This window comes from Motacilla alba, chromosome 19 (assembly GCF_015832195.1).
Source record: "Motacilla alba alba isolate MOTALB_02 chromosome 19, Motacilla_alba_V1.0_pri, whole genome shotgun sequence".
Lineage (NCBI taxonomy): Eukaryota > Metazoa > Chordata > Aves > Passeriformes > Motacillidae > Motacilla > Motacilla alba.
The window spans coordinates 7,131,298-7,156,005 of NC_052034.1; the positions used below are offsets into that span (position 1 = coordinate 7,131,298).

Sequence of the window (24,708 nt, forward strand, 5' to 3'; positions counted from 1 at the left end):
CTTATCAGCAAAGGACGCTCCACTCGTCCTGCAGCTGATGTGGCTTGCACAACTCCCCAGAGGACAACGGCTGAGTTGGTGTGCACCACCATCCTCCCAGATGTGCAAGGGGAAAACACCCACTTCTCAAAAGGGAAACACCAAGCCACACAGATGTTTAGCTCCAGGTTCCTTGGACTCACACTGGCAGAAGTCTGAACTTCAGTGGTTTGGGTCCCTGTGTTGCTGCAGGCATCCAGGTCATGACAGTGGGAGTGTGCTCTGAACACCCCTCTACTCCCTGCCCTCCCCACTGCAGCACATCCAGCACTGGGCATTGCAACCATCACCCACTTCCATCCACTCGACCACTGACAGCGTGTCACAGCTCCTCCAGGGCAGGTCTGGGACCAGGAGAGCAGCTGCAGAACAGCCACAGCCACCTAGACACCCCTCTGAAGGAGAGCAGGGTCACAGCCTTCCCTTACCACTGCTGTTGCAAATGCTTTAAAGAGAAAAGAAAACCCTGACAGGAGCCAGGCACTTAAGCTCTTTATAAAATTAAATCATGCCTTCAATTATGGCAGAACACAATAGTAGATACATAATCTCCAGAAGTTTAAATCCATAAATATCATCAGTAAAGCTGCTGTGACTAGAGAATTCCCAAAGGGCACCTACAGCAGGGACACAAGAGCAAAGTCATTTGGCCACAGCCCTTTCTCTGAACAACCTGAAAGAGCTCCTGCATGCTACCATGACACAGGGGTCGTGGTCCCTTAGCAAGAGTATCCCAGGCAGCTGAGGGCTAAAGGAGCCAAGTGTCAGGGCCAGGGCTACACCCAGCAGAGCTCTCCAATTCCAAGCTAACATCATCCCTGGTTCCAGGGACTTTTCCCCCCCTCAGAAACAACAGTGCTTTCAGATCTACTACTCCAGAAGACTGAAGGCTCCCATTAGCACCTGAGACAGACTTACCTTACCTCAACACCTCAGCTGTAGGGAGAACATGCCTACCTCAGAGTCTGATATGGAGACCCGATGGGACTCTATCGTTGGTCTCCTGATTATACGTGGGGATGGCCCTGTGGCATAAGGAGCACAACCTGGAGTGCTGCTAGAAGCCAAATAACCTCCTGACGATCTTTCCTGAAGGGACAACTTCCTACTTGATAGACCAGGTCTGGTTAGAGGTCTCTTGGGAGCATGCCTCAAGTGAGCATCTTCTGACTGCTGGGAAGGCAGAAGTTCATTGATTCCCATGTCACTGCTGACTCCATTTCTTTGGATGTCCTTTATGTTATCAGAAAAGACTGTGTCATTTTCTTCAGGGTTGTCTTCACCATTTTGGTCACTTCTGTCTGGGACAACAGACACATCAATGGCTGCCACCCTCTCCACCAGTTCAGTCTGTGTGTCCATGCCTCCATCCATGACATTTGCTGGAGAGTCCCCCATGGCTGTGTCCGGCTCGTTTGCTCTCAAATGGTCACACAGAGAGCAGTGATGTTAGTGCTCAAAGGCTCCATGAAATACCTGAGAGGAATCACAAAGAGAGATAAACTGAATAAAAATGTTCACTCAGCACAAACATAACCAGTCATTTCTGGCTTCTTCCAGCACGCAAGAAAGCGAAGGCAAACACTGGCAGGCTGTAAACAAGGTACAAACACTCAGATTAAAAGGCAAACCCAGGCATTGAGCTAGACAGGAAAGATAAAAATGAGGTTTTATCTGATGTGTAACAAGTGACACAGCTAAAAAGAACTTCTGTAGCCAGACCAACAGCCAACCAGAGCTTACAATACTGGGAGAAGCATCCCAACAGCTGAGGGCCAAAGGTCAAACTTTCGACCTCTTGAATTCTTATTTATAGGATACAAGAGCTTCTGGCATGAACTGAAACCCAACAGGCATAACAACAACTCCACAGCCATTTAGGGCTCCCCAGGAGTCTCTCTGCTGCCCTGTAGGGCCTTAGAGAGCGTCACAGAACAGCCAAGCCTGCTGACTTCCACACTGCCATTTGCAACATGGTCAGCAAAAGTAGAATTTGAAAGCAAATCTGGTTCCAGGGTCGCCCCTGGCCCTACACAGTTGCAGTCTGTGTGCAAACACAAGTTAATCTTGCTGCCCACTATGTATAAAAGCTACAGTGATTTGCAAATCAACAATACTTAATGATTAAAGTGTGGTGGGAATCAGCTTTGCCTCAGGAAAAGACCTACAGAACACAAAAGTGCAATACAAAGCTAAAACTGCTGCATAAAATCGCTGTTTCCTGGATGCTAATTTCAGTCTCAATTTAAAACAGATTTCAGTCTTCCCAGCACAGTGCAGTGCAGGAAATGATCCTCTGCAGCACGTGGCTGTCAACACTTAATCACCTCTGAAGATGCAGCACTGCATCATTTTATCCCTGTGCCCAGCTCCTGGGGACAGTGGAGGAGTACTTGACTTCACTCACTGCATCCTAGCCCGCATCCAGTGAATTCCAGAGCAGGCTTAACCCTGAAATATTGCAGCCTGTGGTTCTCTGTATTCAAAGCAGGTTGTGCATAAACCCCCTGCAAGCCAGGTGACACTTGCATCTCCATTTCATTGACATGAGGACAGGGTGGGGGTGAGCCAGTCCAAAGAGCCCCATCCAGCATCAGCCTGGGAACACTCACAACCCTTGCCAAGGAGCACAGGTTGAGCTGGGCCCAAAGCTGCCCAGCAATGCTCAGTTAAACACACTACAGTGAACTCTGCTGCACAGGGATGACCTCCTGAGACCCCCATGGCATGGCAGCCAAGCTCAAGCAACCTTTTATATCAATGAGAAAATTAAGATCTTGATTAAGATTAAGGTCTTGACTGGAGGCTTCACCCTGGGTCATGTGCCAATCATAGGGAGACCAGCTGGGCACTCAGTGTCACAGAAAGGGAATATCCAAATCTAAGATATTGCTCTCCACATCCCACTGTTCACCTCCTTTCCCCCCTCCTGTCTTTTCTGCAGGCTTGCCTGAAACTAATTGACAGAAGTGTCACTCGCTCAAAACAGTAGTGAAATGGTGAGATCAGCTTTAAAAGCTTCTATTAAAACTATATTTAAACATGTCAATCCCAAAGCACAAATCCCCTCTGGAGCCAGGGTGCAGGCACTGGGGGTGCTCTCAGCAGGGAGGGAAGGCTTTGGGGTTCAGTCCAGCACACACTGCACGTGGCCCCACAAACCCAGGGCAAAGCAGCACGAGCCTCCCCTCTGCCAGACCTCCCTGCCCAGGCTGCAAGCCAGCAGCGACCCTGCCAAACTGATTTGTGGGAAGCCCACCAAGGATTCGCTGTCTGCAAAATGCTTTTGTGAAGTCTGGAGAGCTTCTGAGCCAAACAAGGAGCATCAGGTCAGGGCTACTGCCAGCCTGCAGTCACCCCAGCTCCTCTGCAGAGGTTTCCCTGCACTGCAGAGCCTGGGGAGCAGCCATTTCCCTGTGACACACGTGGGACATGCCTGCATGCTTGGCTCCAGGAGAAGGTCATCTCCTCACCCCAGGGAGGCACAGTCAGTCCCCAGCCCTGCCTGCAGCTCAGGGCTTCCCAGGGCTGCTCTGCACCAGCCCCATCCCTGATGCCATCAGCCCCTGCCAGGCTGGTCCGTCACAGAAATCATTCTGAATGAAGGCAAGGAGGGAGCAAAAATGCTTCCACCATTTAACCCAGCTTGCCCAAGGGATAGGAGGAAACCTCCAGGCCACCCTGTGCTGAAAGCTGTTTCTTCTGCCCACAGAGAACAAACCCAAGGCTCTTCCTTGATGCAGCTAGCCCTGGACAGTCACAGCTCACCTCACTGCCAGGCAGCACCAAGAGGAAAATAAATCTGCAACTGAAGCCTGCAGCTCCTCACCTTCCCTCCTCCTGCCACCAGGTTTTCCCCCTCTGTGGGAGCAAGGGGAAGGAAGAATCTGCCCATGTTGCTGTGTGGATGGGTGTGAAAGCCCACAAACCACCCACCTGGACTGAACATTTGTGAGTCTCCTGCTGCTCAGCCAGCAGGAAAAAAGGCCAGGAGCTCTGGGAAGAGCAGCCCAGCAAACAGTGATGCTTGTGTCAGTCACCTGAGCAGCTCCTCAGCACCCAGGCCAGGCACCCAGGGTGTCGCCCCCTCAAAAGCTGAAGCAAACTTGCTCAGTTCTAACACACAGCACAGGCTGCAAAATAAATCCTCAGCTAACTGACAACTGAACTAGATAAAGTGAAGATAAAACCCATAAATCAGTTCATCCCATCAAAACAAACAGACCCATACATTGCTGAAACAAATAGCACAGTGCTGCTAAAAGAAGGCTAAAAAAATCCAGCAAGACTTTAAATAAAATAATTGTTCATCTGTAGAGCTGGGCTTTGTTTCAAGTTCTGCTGTTTTCAAGGATTCCTTTTCACTGATAAATCCTCCAAAACTGTATTGGAAAGCAAAGATTTCTGAATAAGCAAATCAGTTTTGTGCAGCCCAGCCTCACTGTGCATAAACTCAGTACAAAAGGCAATTATTAATTTCTGCTAGGCTAAATCAATGGTGGATTTGCAGTTTTTCAGGCTGTGGCACAACCATACCTTGCTGTGATGGGAAATCCCAGCAAAACAGAAATTTTGCCTCCACCATCTCCCAGCTCCTGCACAGCTTTGCTGTCCCTGCTGATCCCCCACAACACTGAACACCTGCTGTAGAGCAGAGGAAAATGCTGCAGACACAAACCAAAGCTGCAAACAAGCTTATATGAGCAAAATTAATTTACTTACAGATATCTTATTTACTATTTTTCCCTGTAGCTATTCCTCTGCTGCAGGCAGATTGCCACTTCAACCATGATTTTCACAATATATTTATCAAAAGGCTGCATATATTTCCCAGACAGGCACTGAGCAGAGCATGGTAAAAAAAACCCTTCTGAAAGGAATATGGTCCCAGGGAAAACCTCTCTGTATTTAATGTGGGAGTGGGAGATGAGCAGATGCAATTCATTTTGCTGCTCAATAAAGTATTCCAAATCATTGTTTGAAAAATAAAAACATGTAAATCTGGTTTACTGCCTGGTTCATCCTCTTGGCTAACTAGAAATGTTCCTGTCAGAAAGGATGGGGAGGATAAAAGGCCCTGAGCCACAGCAAACCCAGCTTCATTTCCCAAAATTGCTAGAGACTGTAGAAAATTGACTTTATGGCTTTGTTGCAGTTCCAGGTTAAGAGGAATGATGCTGCTTCTCCTTTGCGTCCCTGAGAACACACCTGCCCTGTGCTGAGGCTACTGCAGGAAAAGAGTTCCAGTGAATAATAACTGTAATGAGCATTTGCACAGAAAGGGTTCAGGCAGATTCTGCTGCTGCTCAGTCAGAGGCTGCAAGCGCTCATGGCTGGCATCCCCCATCAGGGATGTCACCCTGAGCCCCGGCCTGCAGGCACATCCTTCAGCTACTCCTGACCACACAGCACCCACAGGCACACAGAGAGCTGCCACAGATCACGGCAGCTTCACTCAGTGCTTTACTCTGCACCAGCAAGGGCAGGGATCAGGCCAGGCTCTCCCATCAGTGCAGTGATCCATGCACCAGGACTGGCTGCCTGCAGAGGGGATGTCACAGAATTCACACAGAATTCACAGAATCACTGGGTTGGAAGAGACCTTCAAGATCATCGAGTCCAACCCAGCCCCAACACCTCAACTAAACCCTGGCACCCAGTGCCACATCCAGGCTTTGTTAAACACACCCAGGGATGGTGACTCCACCGCCTCCCTGGGCAGCCATTCCAGAACTTTATCACCCTTTCTGTGAAAAACTTCTTCCTAATATTCAACCTGGATTTCCCTTGGTGCAGCTTAAGACTGTCATCCCCATCACCAGCATCCAGCAGCTCAGGTGAGACCCCCCCCAGGAAGCCCCTCCTGCCTGGGGCAGAGCTGGCAGCACACCCAGCCCTGTCCTGTGTGTGTTCTTCAGACATTGCCCCCAGCAGCACGGCCACCATGAAGAATCCACTCTGACTGCTGCCAACAGCAGCAGAAACCCCCTGTAAGGAGAGCAGCAGCATGTCCTGGGCTGGGCTGCCAGGTCCTGGACAGCTCCTGCAATGACATTTTAGAAATATCAGGTCAGCAAGTCCCTTCCAGAGCCAAAGCTGTCTCCTCACACCAAGCAACACAGATAAGGAGTGTTTCCATCCTGGAGTGTCTCCTGTGCTCCCAGTTCTGCAGGACTTCCCCAAGCACTGCCACCCTGGTATGAGGGAGATAATTCCACACCCCCCACCCTGACCCCATCAACCTTTAATACATGTGGGAGGCACTTGCCCTGAGCTCACTCCAATACCTTCAGTCTGGAGAAGTTTGAGGGGAACTTGGGTCCCACAGCCACGCCCTGGAGCAACATCTGAGCTGCCACAAACCCCACAAGCAGTTTGCAACACATGGAACTTCAGAGTTAATGCACCAGCCATTTATGGGTCTCACTGCTATGGTGGGAGAGCAGCCAGAGGGTTCATTTTTCCTGCAGTAATTAAATTCAGAGCATGTTGGCACACATTTCAGCTCTGCCCACCCCCAGCACACCAGGCAGGGCACCTGAGGGTGAGATTGCCTCCTGCCCATCTCCACTCACACTGCTGCTGCCAGGAATCAGGCCTTGGAGGAGCAAATGAGCTCTTTGGCATCTGTGAAAACCAGTTTCAGCCACCGCTGGCCAAAAGGCGGCCCAAACCAAGAGGCAAAGGACAATAAGAAGCTGCAGCTCTGTGAGCTGAAATGAAGCAAATCCCTGCAGTCTCTGCAGAGATAATGAAGGCAGGTGTACACTGCTCATTTGGACTGTGTCCTCCCAGGGAAGGGGCAATAATCACTTTGGGTACTAATTTCTGACTAGAAGCAGAAGACATTAAGCCAACCTAAATGATAAATAGGAACATACTGTTGGTGCTTTTTGCACACACCCCATGTTTGCTTTGTCTTAGGGCTCACAAGGCTCTTGTTTCAGGGCACAGACAAGCACATCTTGCTCAGAAATCACTCAATCCTGCTGTAATCACCCAGCCCCTCTTCTCTGCACAGCTCTTGGCAGTGAGCCTGGCTGTTGTGCCACAGCTGAGAATCAGATCTGAAGCAAGGTGCTTTGATGACTTGTGTGAAGCTCCTCACGCAGCTTTAACAGGAACCAGGGAATGAGAAAAACAGAAGCTTTTGCAATTCAAGCACTGGGTGAGAAATCTGAAAAGCAAGTTCAGACCCCCACTCCTGCCAGACTTCTAAAATGACAACAAACATCTCCAGACCACAGTCTGGAAAATGCAGTGCTCTACCTCCTCCTCCTCCTCAGTCCTGTTCAAGGCAGGGTGCCTTCCAAAGGGATTTTGGGGCCACTTCTGCCCCTGAGCTACAGACAGCAAGCAATCCAGGGTGCACAACTCTGTGCCTGTCCTGCTCTCCTCTCTTCTCCCTGAGAGGCCCCATCTGAAGGCACAATCTGGGATTTTGATCTGATAAAGGACTGAGGCTTTCATGGTCCTGGATGTAAAGTATAGATGCACACGTGGGACACAGGCTGAGCTCAGCAGTGATCTCCTGATATTATCATGTAAAAAACAGAAGCTACACACCATGAAAGCCATGTAACCACTTTTTAGAGCAATTAATACCATATTTAAAATGAGTTTTGAAACTAGCCAGGATGCTGAACCAAGATCTTCAGTCTACCAACCTACAATTCAAGAGATAACAATCACCTTGTGCACAGTCCTGAGCCTGGAAAGTTTTACAAAAGATTTCCCAACTGCATTATATTTCATCCCTCCATGTTCTAATTATATGGTTAAATACATTTGCATAATCAGATGCAATTACACTAATTGCATATATAAGCAATAATCAACCAAAATTTACTCTGAAGAAAAAAGTTTCTACTTAAGGAAATTTCTGTAACAAGAAAACACTGATGAATGCCAAGTCTATCTAAGTGAGAGTGCTATTAACATTAAACACCCCAGATAATGCAGGTGAAACAGGAGCCCTGCCAGAGCATTATCTGAGTGCAGCTCTGTTTGCACATTTTACCCATGTCTTTGGTGGGGTAAAGAGCTGAAGAGGAGCTGTGCTCCTTTGTACTCAAGCTCTGGCTACAAATGACTTTGGCAGGACAGGTTTGGCTGCTGTGTTTTATTGTGTTCCACAGCAGAGGTTCAGTGAGACTTGTGGGCATCAGCTTCTGCTGCTGGACTATATTCACTTTTGCTTTAATCTCTTAAAGCTGTTTATCAGTGTATGAGCATCAGAGCAGCTTTTATTTTGCAAATTACAGCTGGGAAAGCACGAGGCACAGGCAATGAGAGGCACTCAGCCCACATATTCCAGTTTTTGCTTTCAGAGATGCCAGGTGCTGTGACTCACCATGTCTGCAGCAGCCCAAAGTGACCACAAACAGCATCCCAGCACACGACTCCACACTGACTCTGGTGACAAGCTGAGCTCAGATCATAACAAATCCCATTTGCCCTTGTGACAAGGGACACAAAAGCCCCATGGGGAAGGAGCCTGGCCACTGTGCCAGCCTGATCCCAGCTCCTGACAGGGTGGCAGTGAGGGACGGGAGGATGGAGGAGGTTGGTGTGGGCAAAGAGCCCAAGTGCAGTCCTGCTGTGTGACCACCAGCCTCACTGGGTGCTTTGCCTCACTTCCAAGTGACCCTAGGGACAGCCACGGGAAGGATTTGGGCATGTTAATAAGCACACACAGCTTGGACAACAGGGACACCCCTACTCAGGTGTCAGGGCAGAACAAATGCCCATTTCTACAGCTGCTCACAGCCAACACCAGCTCAGACCTCAGAGCCTGCCTACCCCAGCCCCCTCTTGCAGTCACCACCAAGAGTGCAGGAAATACCCCAAATGCAACCTGCGTGCTGCACAGGGAAAGCTGCTCCCCAGAAATCCAATGGAAGAGCAGCACCTGTGAGAGTACCTGGTGCTACAGCTTGAGGTGGGCACAGGCAACAGCAGCTCCCACAGGAGGACCCCAGGAGGGTCAGTGCAGCACCTGTGCCATGCAGGGAGCAGCTCCTGGGCTGAACATGAGCAGGGGAGAGGAGGAGGAGGAAGAGGAGGAAGAAGTGCCATGGCTTGCTGTCACTTGCTGGGCTGAGAGGCAGTGATTCCCAGGAGAGGAGGCAGCCCTGGCAGGGAGCACAGCTTGCTGGAGGTGGATTGAAACAGCCAGTGAGGGGGTGCTTCAAAAATAACTGAGAATGTCAGATTATATGAAAGTTGAAAGACTTAGATTATTTGTAAAATACTAACAAGTAAGGTAGTAGCCAAACTCTACTAAGTAATGAACAAAATAACTGCCTCAGAAGCAGGGAGGCTTTAATATTTAGGGCCTTCATTGCAATAATGGCTTTCCAAACATCTGTACCATAGCCAGGTAAATGGCAGGTTAAAGAAAAAGAAGGTTTTCAGTTGTTCTAAGGGAAAGGGATTGGTCTCAGTTGAGCCATCTTCTGCTGCAATCTATAATGAACCTCACACTTAACCCCAGAAGATGATACAGACTCGTGTATCACTGTTTGTTGTGATAAACAAACTGAAAATGAAGAAATTAAAAGAAAACAGAACAGCCTCTCAGTCTGCAAGGGCTAAGTCTAATATTCCACAACGGCCAATCCCCACTGATCTCTTAGGAGCAGAAGCAGGCACTCAAACCAAACCCGTCCCTAAGCCAGTGCAGCTACCAGGGCCTTTGGGTGACTTTGCTGGTCAGCAGGAGCAGGGCAGCAGCAAGCAGCCTGTGGAAAGCACCTCTGTGGCACAGAGAGAAAGAAAAGGGAATAGGAGAGAAACAGAACTGACAGCAGAATTCACAGCAATGAGCTCATGCACAGATTTGTGTGAACAGCCACAGCACAAGGCACCTGCCCTCTGGTTTTAGTGTAAGGTCTGGTTTTTAAGCCTGGTAAGCCCAGCCTGCAGCAAAGGCTCTGGAGCAGCAGGGAGCCCCCAGCCAGGCTCTCACACACACCAATCTGTCACCCTGAGGAACAGAAACCAAGCGCACACAACAGCTGATCTTGTGGGACTGCATCCTGCCTCCACAGCAGAGCCCATGAGCTACACTAGTAATTAAATCAATTAGGGAGGAGGGAAGCTGCACACCTGGAGCTGTACAGACAGGCTGCTGCTCCACAGCAGAGTCTCAGCCCAAGCTGCACGCTGGCACCCAGATGCTTCCAGGGCATCTCTGCCCTCCTCCCCAGTTTATTTATTTCACCAGCCTATTTCTCAGCTCTGCCTGCCTCCCCTGCACCCACCAGCACCTTCTGTACTCACTGCCATGGCTAACTCTGCTCTCCAGGTGCTCACAGAATTCCTCTTGCTGCTGAATACACAAAAATTCATTGACAGAAAGCAAATCACTGCAGAACAATGCTGGTCAGTCAGCTTAAGAGCAGCACAGTGGGATCTGGGAAAGGACACATACAGATCATCAACACAGCAAAAGAATTCAGCATCATACACCTCTGCCAGGCTTAGATCTCACAGCACAGACCAGCACTGTTTAAACAATTGTTTAAAAAGCAGCCACAACGAGCTGAACAAGCCATCAGGCAGAACAAGCTAGCATTTATATATGTCAGGCCTTAGAGGTTTATCTCCCTCCCAGATAAGGAGAAAGCTTTCAGCTGCCTTTGAGAGATCTGGAGGTATTTCAGGGGATATATCAAGTTGCTTAGTTCTTTAAGCCAGCTGCAGTGAAAAGTCTTTTCTGCATTTTAAAAACAATGATTTCCACCTGTTCCAGGATGGAAATCGACAATAAAAGTGTAAGCACAGAACAGTGCAGGCTTTCTTCCTCCCAGCAGTTCAAGCACGGGTAGAGATTTCTATTCAAGGTGATCTCTGCAAAGAGTTTTAACCAGGGAAATTATCCCAGCACCCATCTCTAAACCTTCACCCCCTGGGCTGAAGGGCTTCATCAGCTCTGCCAATCTGCATAGCCCCAGGCAAGGGGCACAGCACAAAACTGCATTGGGCAAGGCAAAATCAGTGAACTCTGCTTTGTTTGACAAGACAAATGGACTTCAAATTCAGAGCTCCAAGTATCTGTTCTATTTCCACATGGATAACTTCCATCTTCTGATAGTCCTCGCGTCTTTAGAAACCCCAGGACTTCAAAACATGTCCTCAGATAACCTGCACCATATCAAAGGCAGCAGAGCTGCTCTGGACAGAGGGAACAGGCTCTGGGGGATGAACAACAGATCCCGAAGGAGTCAGAACCAGGTACACCACAACAATTACCCTTGTGTGCACTCACAACCCACTCTTGGAAATGTAAAGGGTAGCAGGCTTCCCACTTCCTTTGAAGCCTTAAGCTTTAGCCCTTTAAGCCCAAATGCACTTTCAAAGCCCCGAGGTCAATGACTGGAGATTATCCAGGCAAAGGCTGCTGGGGAGAAAGCTGTTCTTTTGAGTCACTGCAATGCTATCCCTGAAATTTAGGCTGATGACAACTCAGTATTTGTCAGAATGAAAAAGACTTCACAGCACCAAAGCGCCAACAATAGCTTCCAGGTGCAGCTTTAGTTAAAAAATGAGAATGAAAATGCCACCCCAGGGCACCCTAATTTCACCCCAGTGAAAGGGCTGAACCCAGGCTGGGGCTCCTGGGACACCAAAGCAGCGCTCCTGTTCTTGTGGCTCAGGACAAGTGCTGTGCATTGTACTCTGTTAAAAATAGGTTAGAAACTGTTGTAAAATAGTAGATAATTAGGCATGTACTGTTAGTTTGGTTGTTACATTGTAGAAGGGGTTTAAAGGGTCGTTATAACAAATACAGTACTCAGTGTACCATGACACACCTCAGTGACTGCACCACCCCAGCCTGGACAGAGCTGCCACGGGCCAACCGAGCGCCTTGAACCTGCGTGCAAATGAAGGATCCAAGAAGAAACCAACCCAAAGGGACAAAAACAGGATAAAAAGGGGCATCTGACCCAGTGACTCTGTCCGGTTCCACCTGGGACATCCTCGGGGCCATCGCTGCTGAGCAGCCCCAGCGCCGGCGCTGCCGCATCCTCGGCGGGATCGCTCCTGCTGGGCCCGCGGGCCCCACGCTTCAGGCCTTGCTTTTATCAGAATAAATGCTGAAATCGCTTTAGTACCGGCAGTCTGGTCTCGTTTATAACATACTCGACCAGCTGGGCTCTTTCTCAAGTGTTACCAATGATGCAAAGCCACATCACTTCTGCAGAGCCACAGGAGCAAGGCATGTTTCTGGTCACCACATCAGCAGATGCAGGAGCAGAACAGGGAGGAAATCTGCTGGCAAGGAGGTGTCCAGAGAGCTTCTGACAAGCCAGGGGGTAGTCCTGCCCTGCATGCCCCAGGGAGGCACTGCCCCAGCTGCAGGGACAGAGCAGACACAGCCACTCGAGGCCACCTCTCTGCACAGTCACCTTCCAGCCTCCACCTGGGCTGCAGCACCTTCCTCCTGCTTACAGCAGGCAAAGCCAGAACCTTGAACACAAGAGTTAGAAGCCACCAACCTCCACAGGATTTTTGGACTCCTCTCTTCCCTGCCCTGGGCTCCACTGCAGCTGATAGCACTTGCAAAGAGAACCTGAATTTGGCTGTTTGCTGCTAAAATTTTCAAGGCAGGGGAAAAACAAACACTGTCTAAGAGGAAAAGGTGATAAGGAAATATGATCTGTGCAGTTTAATAGCAAGCAAAGACATATGGAAGGATGGGATGTGGTTGACAGATGTAGCTTGAGCTCACACAGCCTGGCCTGTCCCCTGCCCAGAAGGGAGCAAAGAAGGAAAACTCTGAAGCCAATTGGGCATTGGTAGCAATACCTGATCCCAACAGCTGTATCCCATGTCCTGGAAGACATCCCTGTGGTACAGGTTGGAATGTTGCTGGCAAATGAATTGCACTGCTCTGGCTACTCAGATATCCTTCTCCAGTTGCTATGGGAAGAAAATCAAAGAACAAGACTGGTAACAACGTGAAAAAAACTAAGTAAAGCATGTGTTTAAAAGCCTTGCTGGCTGCCAGCCAGGGTGCTCAGCACCTTCCAGGTTGCATCCTGGAACAATTAGTCTGTATGCAGCCACTGAGTTTCCCAACACACTGCTCACCTCTGGGATGGAGATGTTGGCTCCACTCCAGCAAAACACTTAAACACATTCTTGAACTTTAACTGTGCTCTCAGGACATCAGGAGGGATGATCATCCATGTGCCAAAGCGTGAACAACACAGAAAATCTCAGTCTAAAAGCTGTGGAAGTGCTCATTGGATTGTCTGGGTAAATGTGTTTCACATGTGTCTGAAAGAGAGCTGCCCAGTTACTGTGGGAGCCATCCCAGGGCTCCTTCCCCAGGAGGACAGGAGGCCAACAACATTTTCTTCCACATTTCCATTTTCTTAGGCCTGCAGGGCTCTTGTCAAGGCATTATCAGAAATAACTCTCATTGCATTAATCTTCTTAAGAGGGGTTTACCTCCATCCATCTTTCCTCCTTTCACCAGTGCACACTGCAACACAAAGCTCTGCGTGGTCAGTGAGGAGAGGTGATTCCCTTGGAGGCAGCTTTTGAACTGTGCCCATCTGGAAGGGCTTTTTGTTCAGCAACAACAGCAAAACACTGACATTATTACTATTACTACTATCATAATTATTACTAATATTACTATTATTATTATCATAATATTATAATGTATTAGTACCATTCTTTTGCCTTTGAGGCTAGCAACTATAGGTAAAATAGTTAGAATTTAAAAAATATTTAAAACAGAACCCAAAAAAACCCTTCTTCTGCAATTAAGAGACAAAGCAAACTAGAAAACTCCTTGAGGAAGTGATAGATTCCTCTTGACTTGAATTATCTGAGAAGAACTGTTGATGAAATCCTCCACACCTGTGACCCAGGAGATCTAGCACAGGAAACTACAGAAAACTGAAAACCTACAAGCCTGTGAATTATTCTCTATTACCTGACAAAAGACACCCATAGGAAAACTATTTTTAGCTTTCCTTTCACCGGTTCTGTTTAACAATAAAATCCAATTCTTCAGCTGTTTTTGAAAATCTTGCCTAATACATTTCCATAGTGCCTGTCACCTGCCATGACCTCCCTGTGTTTTACAGACAGTGCCTACTCACCAAGGGCCAAAACCACATTTACACAGAGCAGTTAGGAAGAGACACTCTTGCTCAGGGTCACCCAGATACCACCTCAATGGTCAGTGAGAGAATCCCAAATTTCTGATTCCTGAACTCTCCTATTTCATGCACCTTTGTACTCTTCCTATAATGAACACACCTTTGTAAGAGCAGACCTTTAACAACACTACATCATCATTCCTGACACAAACCAAAACTGGGCTCATGCTTTCACACCTGCTTCTGACAGTCAGTGCATCCCCATTTTCCACATTTGAAGCAAAGATCAGAGCTTAGCCACATCCAGCTTAGCAAAGCCTAAGCCTAAGCCAGCAGCAAAGCCCCAGGTCACACCGTGTGTGACTCTCCCCCTTCAGCTGCAGCCCAGCCACAGGGGCCAAGGGAGATGCAGAGATCACACTGTGCCACTGAGCTCAGCTGATCCACCAGGAACCCACACTAATCAGGAATTAGATCAGGAATTGCCAACATTATGTTTGTTGCAGGATGACTGTGAGATCAGGGAGATGAAAGATCAGAAAAAAGAAAAACCCAACAGGTTTACTTGCTATATAAAGCTTACAGTGGATTACAAAGGAATTTCCATAGGCTCTCAGATGTGCTATTCACTTGCTTACACATGTGCATGCTTCTGAACAATCTTAACTCAATTTCATCAATATTTTGGTAATAGAAAAAATATAATTACATATAGATAAAAGTTGAGAGCAAGGTTTTATTTGCATAGCAATGTCGACTGTTTCAGGGGGCAGCTTCCATCTGAGGGTGTTTTTACTCACTGCTGGTGGCACAGGAGTTTGAGAATAGGCTCAGATTTGCACCTACCCACAAAAGAGACTCACTAGAGTAAGCTGAGAACAAAGCTTGAAAAGTCTTATTTAAAGCCTGAGATCACTCTGCCTGACCAGGAAGCAAACAGCAAAATTTAAGTCTTAGATTGCTGTGGAATTAAGGAAAATCTCCGGGGATACACCATACTCACAGGGTAGAGCTGTTTCCTCTTCTGTCTGATGAAACATTCCATCAGATTCTAGATGCTATTAAAAAAATATCAAAGGCAGGGGTGGAATCTTCAGCTCATCCCCACCCATCCCATTCTGGAAGCACCCAAAAGAGAACCACTTATTCCAAAAGTGACTAAGACATGAGTCATCTGATGAGTAAGCACATTGACTCTGGATATCTTATTCAATCCATGACCATATCCAAGTCATTTCACTACCTAAACCATTTATCCATTTTATACATTATGCAGTAGCACTCCAAGGCCAGGAAGAAGCTCTTGTTTCCAACACCAGGGTAATTGCAGCTTATCTTGTCCTGCTATGATAGAGCACAGCCAGGAAACCCTGCAGAGCAAAACCTCCTGGCAAGTCTGCATTACACAGCACTCTGAAAGTCAGCTCTGGAGATGCCTCCAGCCTCAGCCAACACTTGAGTTAAGCTGTACTGGCACCAGCCCCTGTGCAGCTCAGCACCCTGCAAAGGCAAACACAAGCCCTGCTCCTGGCAGCAGGATGCCAGCAGAGCTCACTGCAGGCTGTGCCAGGACTGCAGCCAAAAGCTTTCAACCTCCTCCTGTTGCTCTCCCAAAAGCTCTCATATGAAGCTGCAAAGGCTTTAAGTTAAACCACTAATGAGGCTTAAATATCTCTCCATTCTGGAGGAACATGAGCACCTCACAAAGCACATTTGCTCATCTCCACAGACATCCTGTGGGATACGTTCACAGGCAGGGAACTGTGCAGGGAAGAAGATGTGATCCCCAAGAATCCTTCTTAACAGACCCAACAGATACCTTGATGCCTTTGAAATGCTAGCTGAAGATCCAACAGGAAATCTGTGGCTGATGTTCCCCTGCCCTCTTCCTAAAATGCTGGTGAGCACATGAGTGAGCTCTGGCCTGTCCTCGGATGGCCCCTCACACCCCAGCCCCAAGCACAGCAGCAGCCATGCAGTCAGCAAACACCCTGGGCAGCCCCCAAAATGATGAGTCTGTTCAGCCTGGTTTACAGCCCCCTGCACAGCCTCTCTCAGGGCTGCTGATTTCTCTGTGTTCCATCAGCACAGCACAAAAATACACTTGTAAGTGGAGTAACTTCAAAGGACTAATCTGAGTTGTTCCACACCATTCCTCTGACATCACACCATGACCAGTGCCTTGATATTGCATTTCCACAGCTTTAGGTTTTCTGAATTTTTTTTTTCTGAATCACAGGAGAACACAGCCAGGGTTTTCACCTGAATGGCCAGCCCTGTGAGCATCTGCCTTTAAATAAACAAGGGTAAAAGAACAGAGATTTCTCACCAGGGGTGAATTTGCAATTTGCCTCTGCTGGACTGTATGTTAACAGTTGCCACCACCCAGCTGCTTCCTCCACAGAGCCAAGGCTGCTCTGCCTTCATTATTCCCTTTGGCACTGAGGAAAGCTTTTCATCCCTTTGCCCTAAATCCAGTGACCGCAACCCAACCTCTCACAAACTGAGGTCAAATAACAGGACTTAATCCCCTAAACACAGCGAGCCTTGGTTTCACAGCTGCTGTGCTGGTGTCGCAGTGATCTTCCTTGCCTGAAACATTAGACCATGTCTGCCCATGGCTCCTGACCCGTCTTTCTACATCCCACTTCCCTCCAAGAACTTCCAAGTTCACCACAAAATGATCTACTGAAAGGGAAGATTCCACCTCTGGAAGCCGAATGGAAGCAAGCCCACACAACAGGCTGGCCTGATGATGAAGAGACTTAAACACAAAGCAACAGCCCAGAAAAAGTTTGATGTTACCACAAAGCAGCAGCTGCCAGCACTGATGAAGAAAGATGAAAAGGCTGAAAATCTCCACAAAGACTCCTTACAGCTCCCTGCAGGTGCAGGTACAAGACTAACACAGGATAAGCTGGTTTTCAGCACGGTTACAGCAAGCCCCTCTGAAGCTGTGGTGGGTTGACACTCACCCCCAGAGGGTTTGGATGGAGGCCCTGGACTGACAGCTCAGCTGTGAGCACAGCCCAGCTGCTCCCAGGATGGCACATGCCCTCACACACACCCCAGACACCTGTGAACACAGGACAAAGGGAAGAGCTGCAATCCCACCAGCACATCATCCTCCATTGCTCTCCACGGTGATGGAATGGGATGCACCAACAAAGTCTCCAGGAGGAAGGAAAACCCAACAGCCTTCAAGAAGAGTGCACAGCAGCTCCAACACAAATCCACTTCACACTCAGGCCAACACATCCTGTCTCTCATGCTAAAGGCGTCCTTCAAAATAAAATTACCACCTCTTCTGCTATGCTTGTAGCATCACGAGATCTGTCTGCTCCCCACTGGGACAACTGCTCTGTGTGTCTGCCTCTGCCCAGCCACTCTCCCAAGCACTTACAGGGCAGCAGGGCTTCACTGGCCTCCTGCAGCTCCCCTGGCCATCACTCACTGGCTGCTGGAGGATTGCACACTAGCATGGTGCCATGGCCCTTCAAATTTATACCTCTGGAACTGGTGAAAAGGGAATTCAAGGACAGATAGATCCTCTGAGCAGACAAATAGCTGTATATTGGGGGAAGAGAGAGGCAGGTAGAAAGGAACTTGCTGTTTTCCTTAGTCCCTCTCTCTAGGAGCTCTCTAGAGAGGCCTTAGGACAACCTCACCTCTGCAAACCCTTCCCTCAGCTGTTTGCATCCAGCCCATGGAGAAGGCAGGACTGCCCCCAAGGTCACCAGCAACACAATGCCACAGCTCTTTCCTGGCAACTCGATTCAGAGGGAAGCAAAGAAGCAGCAGGAAAACACCCAGGGTAAAACACTTTTATAAAGACCATCAATTACAAACCCCCCATTTCAAGCTGAGGGTTTCACTCTGCACCAGTCCCAGAGAGGTTACACAGTTCACAGAGATTGCTCAGCCACTGGGAAGGCTCCTTCCCACCCCACCATAAGCTCATTAGTGAAGTCAATAATGAGAGAGCTCCCCAAGGATGGATCTGTGTGCAGCCAGCACCATCCTGCCCCACGGCTGGCACTGGATCTGCTCCATGGAGGGGCACTGACTGCAGCCAAGGCAGCCTCATTGTCACTCCGTTTTAAACAACCAGAGCTCTCTGAACTCATTAACTCATATAAACATTTCACATGTGTTTAGGGAGCTCCATTTTTACAAGCATTCACTCATGAAAAGCAAACACTGAGTGCATTCAAGAAGAGGAAGAATCAAGAGAGGAAAAAGCTTCTGCTATAAATAGTGGAGCGTTCCTTGTATTTTGTGCCATGCAGTCTTTAAATCCTGTTACCTTCAACATCTGCATCTTCACTTTAAATGTTCTCCTTCCCCATACTGCTGCTGTAATTTTCAGAAAGTCAAAGCAGGCCAGAGCATTTGTGGTCTGCCCAGGGGAGACTTGTCTGGCTAAAAATTTGTGCTCTTTCCCCTGCTCCTCCACTCATCCCTCCTCTGTTTGCTGTATCTTGATTTTTCGACAATAAGTGTGTCAGGGTCTGTCACCAACCCTATCTGTGTACAGCACCAGTGCCATCACCCAGTGTGATCCATTAACAATATAAATGCAGAATTCTGCTAGTATAAATGCAGAATTCTGCTAATTCTGGCCCAAAGCTCATTGGAAAGACATCTTTCTCTGATGGCACATGGACCAGAGCCAGCATGAGCAGAGAAGCATGATTTGCAAACTATTTGAAGAATACAATCATGCAAAAACCTGATCCTCCATCAGAATGTCTTTGCACTTTTCAACAGACCAAAATAAGTGTGTGCACATGTATGTAGGTTTTTCTCAAGTGTTTTTGGCATAGGAAGCATATGGATGCCATCATGATGGGTGCATCTTGTAAGCCTTTAAACATAATAGAGATAAACCTGAAGCCAATTAGGAAAACAATACTGCTGAGCTTACATGATCCACAGCTACTCTGAAAGGGACAAAAATTTCACTCCTATGGAAAAGATCAAAACAAAAAACCCAGATCCATTGTTAAACAGATTAATCAGACTCTTGGAAAGCTCATGAGGGATTGGGTTCAATCTCTGCAGCTGTTATGAACATAAGCCCTGTACAGCAGTAACAACAGACCTGCCTAAGTCCCACGCTGCTGTTTACTTTGCTATGGGACTCTGCTCGGGCTCACAGCATTGAACACACTCTCTTCATTAAGGAGACAGGACAAAAGGAAGGAGTTGGCTGAAGTTTATACTGCAGCAAACAAAACTCTTAATGGCCCTTTCTATCAGGGTAGGACTACCAGTATGGAAGAAAGGAGAGCCCCAGTGCCAGCAACACCTTTCCTGATCCAGCAGAGTCTGGGCACAATGCTGTGCAGGGCCCCAGCCCAGGCACAGCAAGAGCCAGTCCTTTCCTGGGGGATAAAGCCATGACAGGGACAGAGCGGAGCCAGGGATGAGCATGTGCAAAGTAGGGAAAAGCACATTGTGCTGGCTGGAGCGAGCCTGGAGCACCACCCAGCCCAGGGCTGGGGAGGCCAGGCACAGCCACAGACGGACTGAGGGCAGGAAGGCTCCGGCTCAGCAGTGCAGCAAAGGTTCAGCAGGAGAAAGGAGCCTCAGCACAACCCCAGAGGGGCTCCCACAGCTGCAGGGACGGGATGGGCCCTCCTGTGCCACTGGCTCCTGGGAGAGGCTGCAGGGACATGCTGTGGGAAATGGATAATGGCATCCAGAGTGTGAAATCTCCAAGGAAAGCTGACAGGTGAATGGAGCAGGGGAGTGACAGCCTGCTGAGAAACAGCCTCCCGCACCCCTCGCTGGGCGTCGATCACGCGCTCCCCAAAAACCCCCAAATTAGAATTAAATACAACGCTGCCGCCTCCGGAACAGAAATTACTCATTCCATAAAAAGCATTTTCATGCATCCCTCTTATGACTCTTCCATTCCTCTCCAGGCCCACTCACTCCTCTCCCGCAGGGGAGTCATTTGATGAGGGAACTTTTCTGATGGCAGCATTCTGCAAACTTTGTTTGTGGAAGGGTTAAATGAGCATATTCCTGCAGGGATGGCCAGTGCCAGAGGAAACAGTGACAGCAAGGGAGAGAGGATTCCTCCCATGGCAACTGAGCATGACATCTACTTTGCTGAAGGCAGAGGAGTCCTGCCACCTCTTCCACTGTGATTTTATCATACTGTTTTTCAAGATGTGCAGATTAGAACTAAGTAAGTATCTCAACACATGCTTTGTATGCTTAAGTCTTGTTAGGACTGAGCAAATGCTTAAGGACATGTATTGCTTCAGGAAGCACTGTTGGATGGGATCTGTGCTTTGCTCACAACCAAGCTTTGCATGAATCCAAGAGGATTTCCAGGCACAGCTCAGGAGCCTGGGCAGGAACAGAGATGTTGGTGCATGGGCTCACATACAGTAACATCTAACAATGGGTCAGCAGGCTGCCGGAGTGTGTCCTGAGAGCCCATGCATTCAGAACCAGTTGCATGGCTGGGGCAGATAAGAGCCACTTTGGTTTTCTGATGCACTTCTTTCTCTATTCTAGCCTGGAGGAGGAACCGCTGCTGTAGAAGCAGTGAAGAAGCATTTTAGAAGTCCCTGCTGGCAGCCCAGTGCTTGGGAGTCAAGTTTAAACTCCTGGCTGTCATCACTTCATCAGACAGGGTCAGACACGTTAACCCCACCTTGGTGCTTCTCCATAAACTGGGGCCAGCAAGTTCTCGTGCTGGGGCTGGAGGAGTGAGCCATCACCAAGCACCTCCCAGGCCCACATCTCACTGACTTCCCCTGGTGCTTGCACCAAGTGCCACACTGTCACCTTGCACTGCTCAAACTCCCACTGTCCATAAATCCACTGCAGCACTTGCAGCTCCTGAAACATTGAACTGGGACAAATGCCACCTTAGACTCTGCTGAAGCACTGCCTGGTGAAGACTGCAGAGAGCCATAACACCGACCAAAAGCTTTCAAGTGGTAATTAATCAGCTACAATAATAAATAAAACATATACTTTCAAGTGTTTACTCATTTCCTGAATGTCTCCCATAAATATCAAACCAATAAAGCACACTTTGAACAGTGACACTTGTGTCTTTTCCCTTCTGAGCTAACTCTGTGCTATTTACTTAAAATAGGAAATTCTGTAGGAGAAAGACAGGTTGAAAGGTAACAGAATTTTGGAAGTAGCTTGAGCATTTAAAATTACTCAGAACAAAGAATACTAAATACAAGTATTTAAACTTTTCTCAGTCCTACCTTATTTTATGGACAAAGTTTATACACCTGTTTTAATCCATTCAGTCAGGCTGGTGGTCTACAGCTCTCTTCAGCAAGTGTCACATGTGATGCTCACTGCTCAGACTGCACTCCTGCCAGGGCAGAAACCAGCACCAAGATAAAATCCTGACCTCAAAAACACAGCCCAAGAAACCTTCACTGAAGTACAGGAGCTTTGCTTTTAATGTAGAGAGTAATTGCTGCATTAGGCTTTGGAAACAAACTGTTGTCTTAAAAAGTAATAATCAAGAAATTAGTGCAGATCTCCCCCCAGTAAAGAAAACTGGGGTTGTGAAAAAAGCTGGAATGCTCTCCACAGCCTTTGGCATTTGCCTTAAGTGGCTGGAAAAGGTTAGTGTCGTTTGGCTCTCAGCAAGGTTTAAATGAGCTTCAGCCCTTTGTGGAGGGCTGGCCAGTTTGACAGGGGCTATTTGTGATAGCCCCAGAGCCCTGCAGACACCCCAGGACAGGCAGTCCAGGAGCTGCTCACCCCCACCACTCTCCCAGGGATGCCCCACACTGGCCTCAGTCCCCTCTCCAGCACAGCCCAGGGACACTCAGCCAAAATCACCCACCCCACCAGGGCTGACCAGACTCGTAAGCTACAAATTTATCAGGAAGGTGCAAAAACCCTACCTTTATATTCCAGCTGGTACCTAATGCCTTCGACTCTCCTGGAGAGGTGCTTTTCATTTCCAAAAAGAACCAGGAGTTAATGTTCTTGCCAGGGCAGTTAACCAGAGCAGCAAAGCCTCTTTTCACTGTGCAGGGCCCAGGTGACTGTCTCCAGGGGATTAGCTGTTACCACATTTAGTTCAGTTAAGGGTTTAATCTCAGCTGTGTTCACAAAGACTGTGAAGACATTCACCACTGAATTCCTGGGGACTGACACCTTGAGCAGCTGCAGGGCTTGGAGCACACCCGGGACAGGCATGGAATGGTCACTGGTAGGAGCAGGGTGCTTTTTACCCCTCTCCAGCACAAGAAAGGGCAAGAGACAGCTCTTTTTGAGGGATAAAGCCACTCTCAGCTGCCAGCCAAGGGATGACAGGAGGGTGAAGGAGCAGGAGGGGTGAGGGAACCAGGGGCAGGAGAGAGATTTTCAAAGCCCTCCAGGACAGGCACCAAGTCTCTGTGCTGATGGTCACAGCAGCTGCTGTCAGGGACACGTGGTTGCCAAAACCATCCAGAGAGCCTCTGAAAAGTCCACAGGGGGAAACAACTGGACTTGTGCCACCAGCTTTAATCTGGAGCTCAGTGAGGCTCTGCTAAGCCCTGCGAGCCAGGAGCAGGGCTAAGGGAGGGACTGGTGTCTGCAGTCACCTTGGAGGCTTCAGAGCAGACCACCAGCCAGGCATCCAAGCTCTTCTCCAACCAGCGAGACCTTCCATCTGTGAAGAGGAATCATGTCCTAAAAATCCAGACTTTGTGAACCACTGTTCCCTCTGGCACTGATGAAGCGTTTTGATTCCTAACTTGCTGCCTGCTCCAACCTCTTGAGCAATGGCTCAGGTATTCATTAATGCCAAGGACAAACACTGAAGCTTTGGGACTGCTTCTTAAGCTCTTCACCAGAAGAGAGGGAAATTCATATTTTCCCTCTTGCTCATCGAGAAAGCAGGCTGGGGTGGGGCTGGAAAGACTTACAAAGCCCTGGGCACACAAGGATAAGAGATTCCACTGTGGTGCTGCCTCTCCTGCTCCCCCAGCTCACAGGGGGCTCTGCTGGCATCTTGCACCCCGGCTGGCTGAGCACGCAGTGCCTGCATCGTGCCAACACTGCTGCCTGAACTCTGGAGAGAGCAATTCTAACTGCAATGTCAAGTAGGTGAACAAAGAAATGTCAGAAAACAGGGCTGGAAGGAGAATGCCTGAAGATATCAGTGAGCAGGACATCACTGGGCACTTAGAAGAATGACAAAAGCAATTTTCACAAATGGAAGGGTGAAATAAAGGAGAAATGAGAGTGAAGATTGAAAACAATTTCCTACTGTTTGGCATGCTCTAAAATTAGTGCTGTAATAGATCTCATCAGCCAGCATTTATTTTCCATTCTGAAGACAAGAATTCAAATAAGCAGCAAGAGAAGAGCTTGCTTAGCTGAACAGCCGACCTCAAACCCAGGCAGCAGCACAAACCAGGCTGCTCAAGCCCAGCTGGGTCTTGCCTGGGATTTTCAGAAGTGAAAACTCAAGCTGGAGACCCACATTCCTCAACCACATCACAACCCCACCAGGAGAGAGGTGACAGAGCCTCTGGAGCAGGAGGGGACAGGCTGCCCATGGCAGATCTGCTGTGTTCATACAATTGTAGGAGAATCCCAAAGTTACACAGCCTGGAAAGGACCTGAGGTTACACACCACACTTTGGGAAACCCCTGCTGTTAATTGTGCTGATGGCTGTCACTCCTGCTGCCCCCAAGCAACAAGCCCTGCTCACCTGGCTCTGCCAGGGGAGTCCCAGAGCCCTGGAGGGACTGGGGGGGCTCCCTGCAGGGATTCCCCAACAGCTCCAACCTTTGCTGCGAATGCCCAGGGACACAGGGCCAGCTCTCACCTGGCTGAGCTCAAACCCTGTCCCCAGAAGTGGCACATGGGTCAGCAGAGCCCAGGTGGAGATGCTGGCCCACATCTGTACCCCACTTGCTGCTGTGTCGATCTGCACCTCTTGGGGAGCAGCCCCACAAAGTCTGGCACAAACAAATGCTACGTGGTTTTGAATTCAAAAAAGCAAACAGCAAATCTCTACAGGCCTCATCTTGCTGCTCCCATAGCTAGACTCCCTCCTCCGAGCACGCAGATACACGTAAAGGTATTTTACTCACAGGGGGGCTGGGGAGGACCAGGGACACACAGCAGTGTGGGAGCTCTGGAAAAGCCCCCAGACTCAGGAGGGAGCAGCAGTGGAAGCACTGATGTGATGCACCCACTGCTCTGTCAAAGTTTAAGAACAAATCCCTGATGGCAGAGGAGAACTGGCAGCATCACTCAGCTATGAGGTGTCAGAGATATTTCAGGCAGCCATTCCTGAAATACATTCCCATACAGAAACCCAGAAAAAGTCACCTCCTCACTCCCCCAGCTGCCTCTCTTTGCATTACTGCTAACATGGATGTGACTCACTAGAGCTGGGTTTATATTAAACTCCTGAAACAGATTGTTTGGCTGTTATGTAAATCCAGTAAATGTTAAAACACCAGAATAAATCAGTCAGGCAGTTACCACTGCCAGCTCTCCAGAGACATCCAAGAGACTGATTTTTTTTTTTTTTAAAGGTAGAGT

General features: G+C 48.6%; 1 protein-coding gene across 6 annotated transcripts in view; it reads right to left on the reverse strand.

Annotated features, from left to right (window-relative positions):
• CAMKK1 (calcium/calmodulin dependent protein kinase kinase 1) overlaps positions 1 to 24,708 on the reverse strand; it is a 97,622-nt gene that overhangs the window by 57,395 nt on the left and 15,519 nt on the right. For 2 of the 6 annotated variants that reach the window (XM_038157817.1, XM_038157818.1), the window contains exon 2: positions 997 to 1,515. In XM_038157817.1, the coding sequence (XP_038013745.1) occupies positions 997 to 1,437 (441 nt within the window). In that variant the 5' untranslated portion in view covers positions 1,438 to 1,515. Of the gene's footprint in view, positions 1 to 996; positions 1,516 to 12,852; positions 13,754 to 21,406; positions 21,520 to 22,063; positions 22,756 to 24,708 lie in introns of those variants that run through there. The other 4 variants (XM_038157816.1, XM_038157821.1, XM_038157820.1 and 1 more) reach the window with 4 other exon arrangements.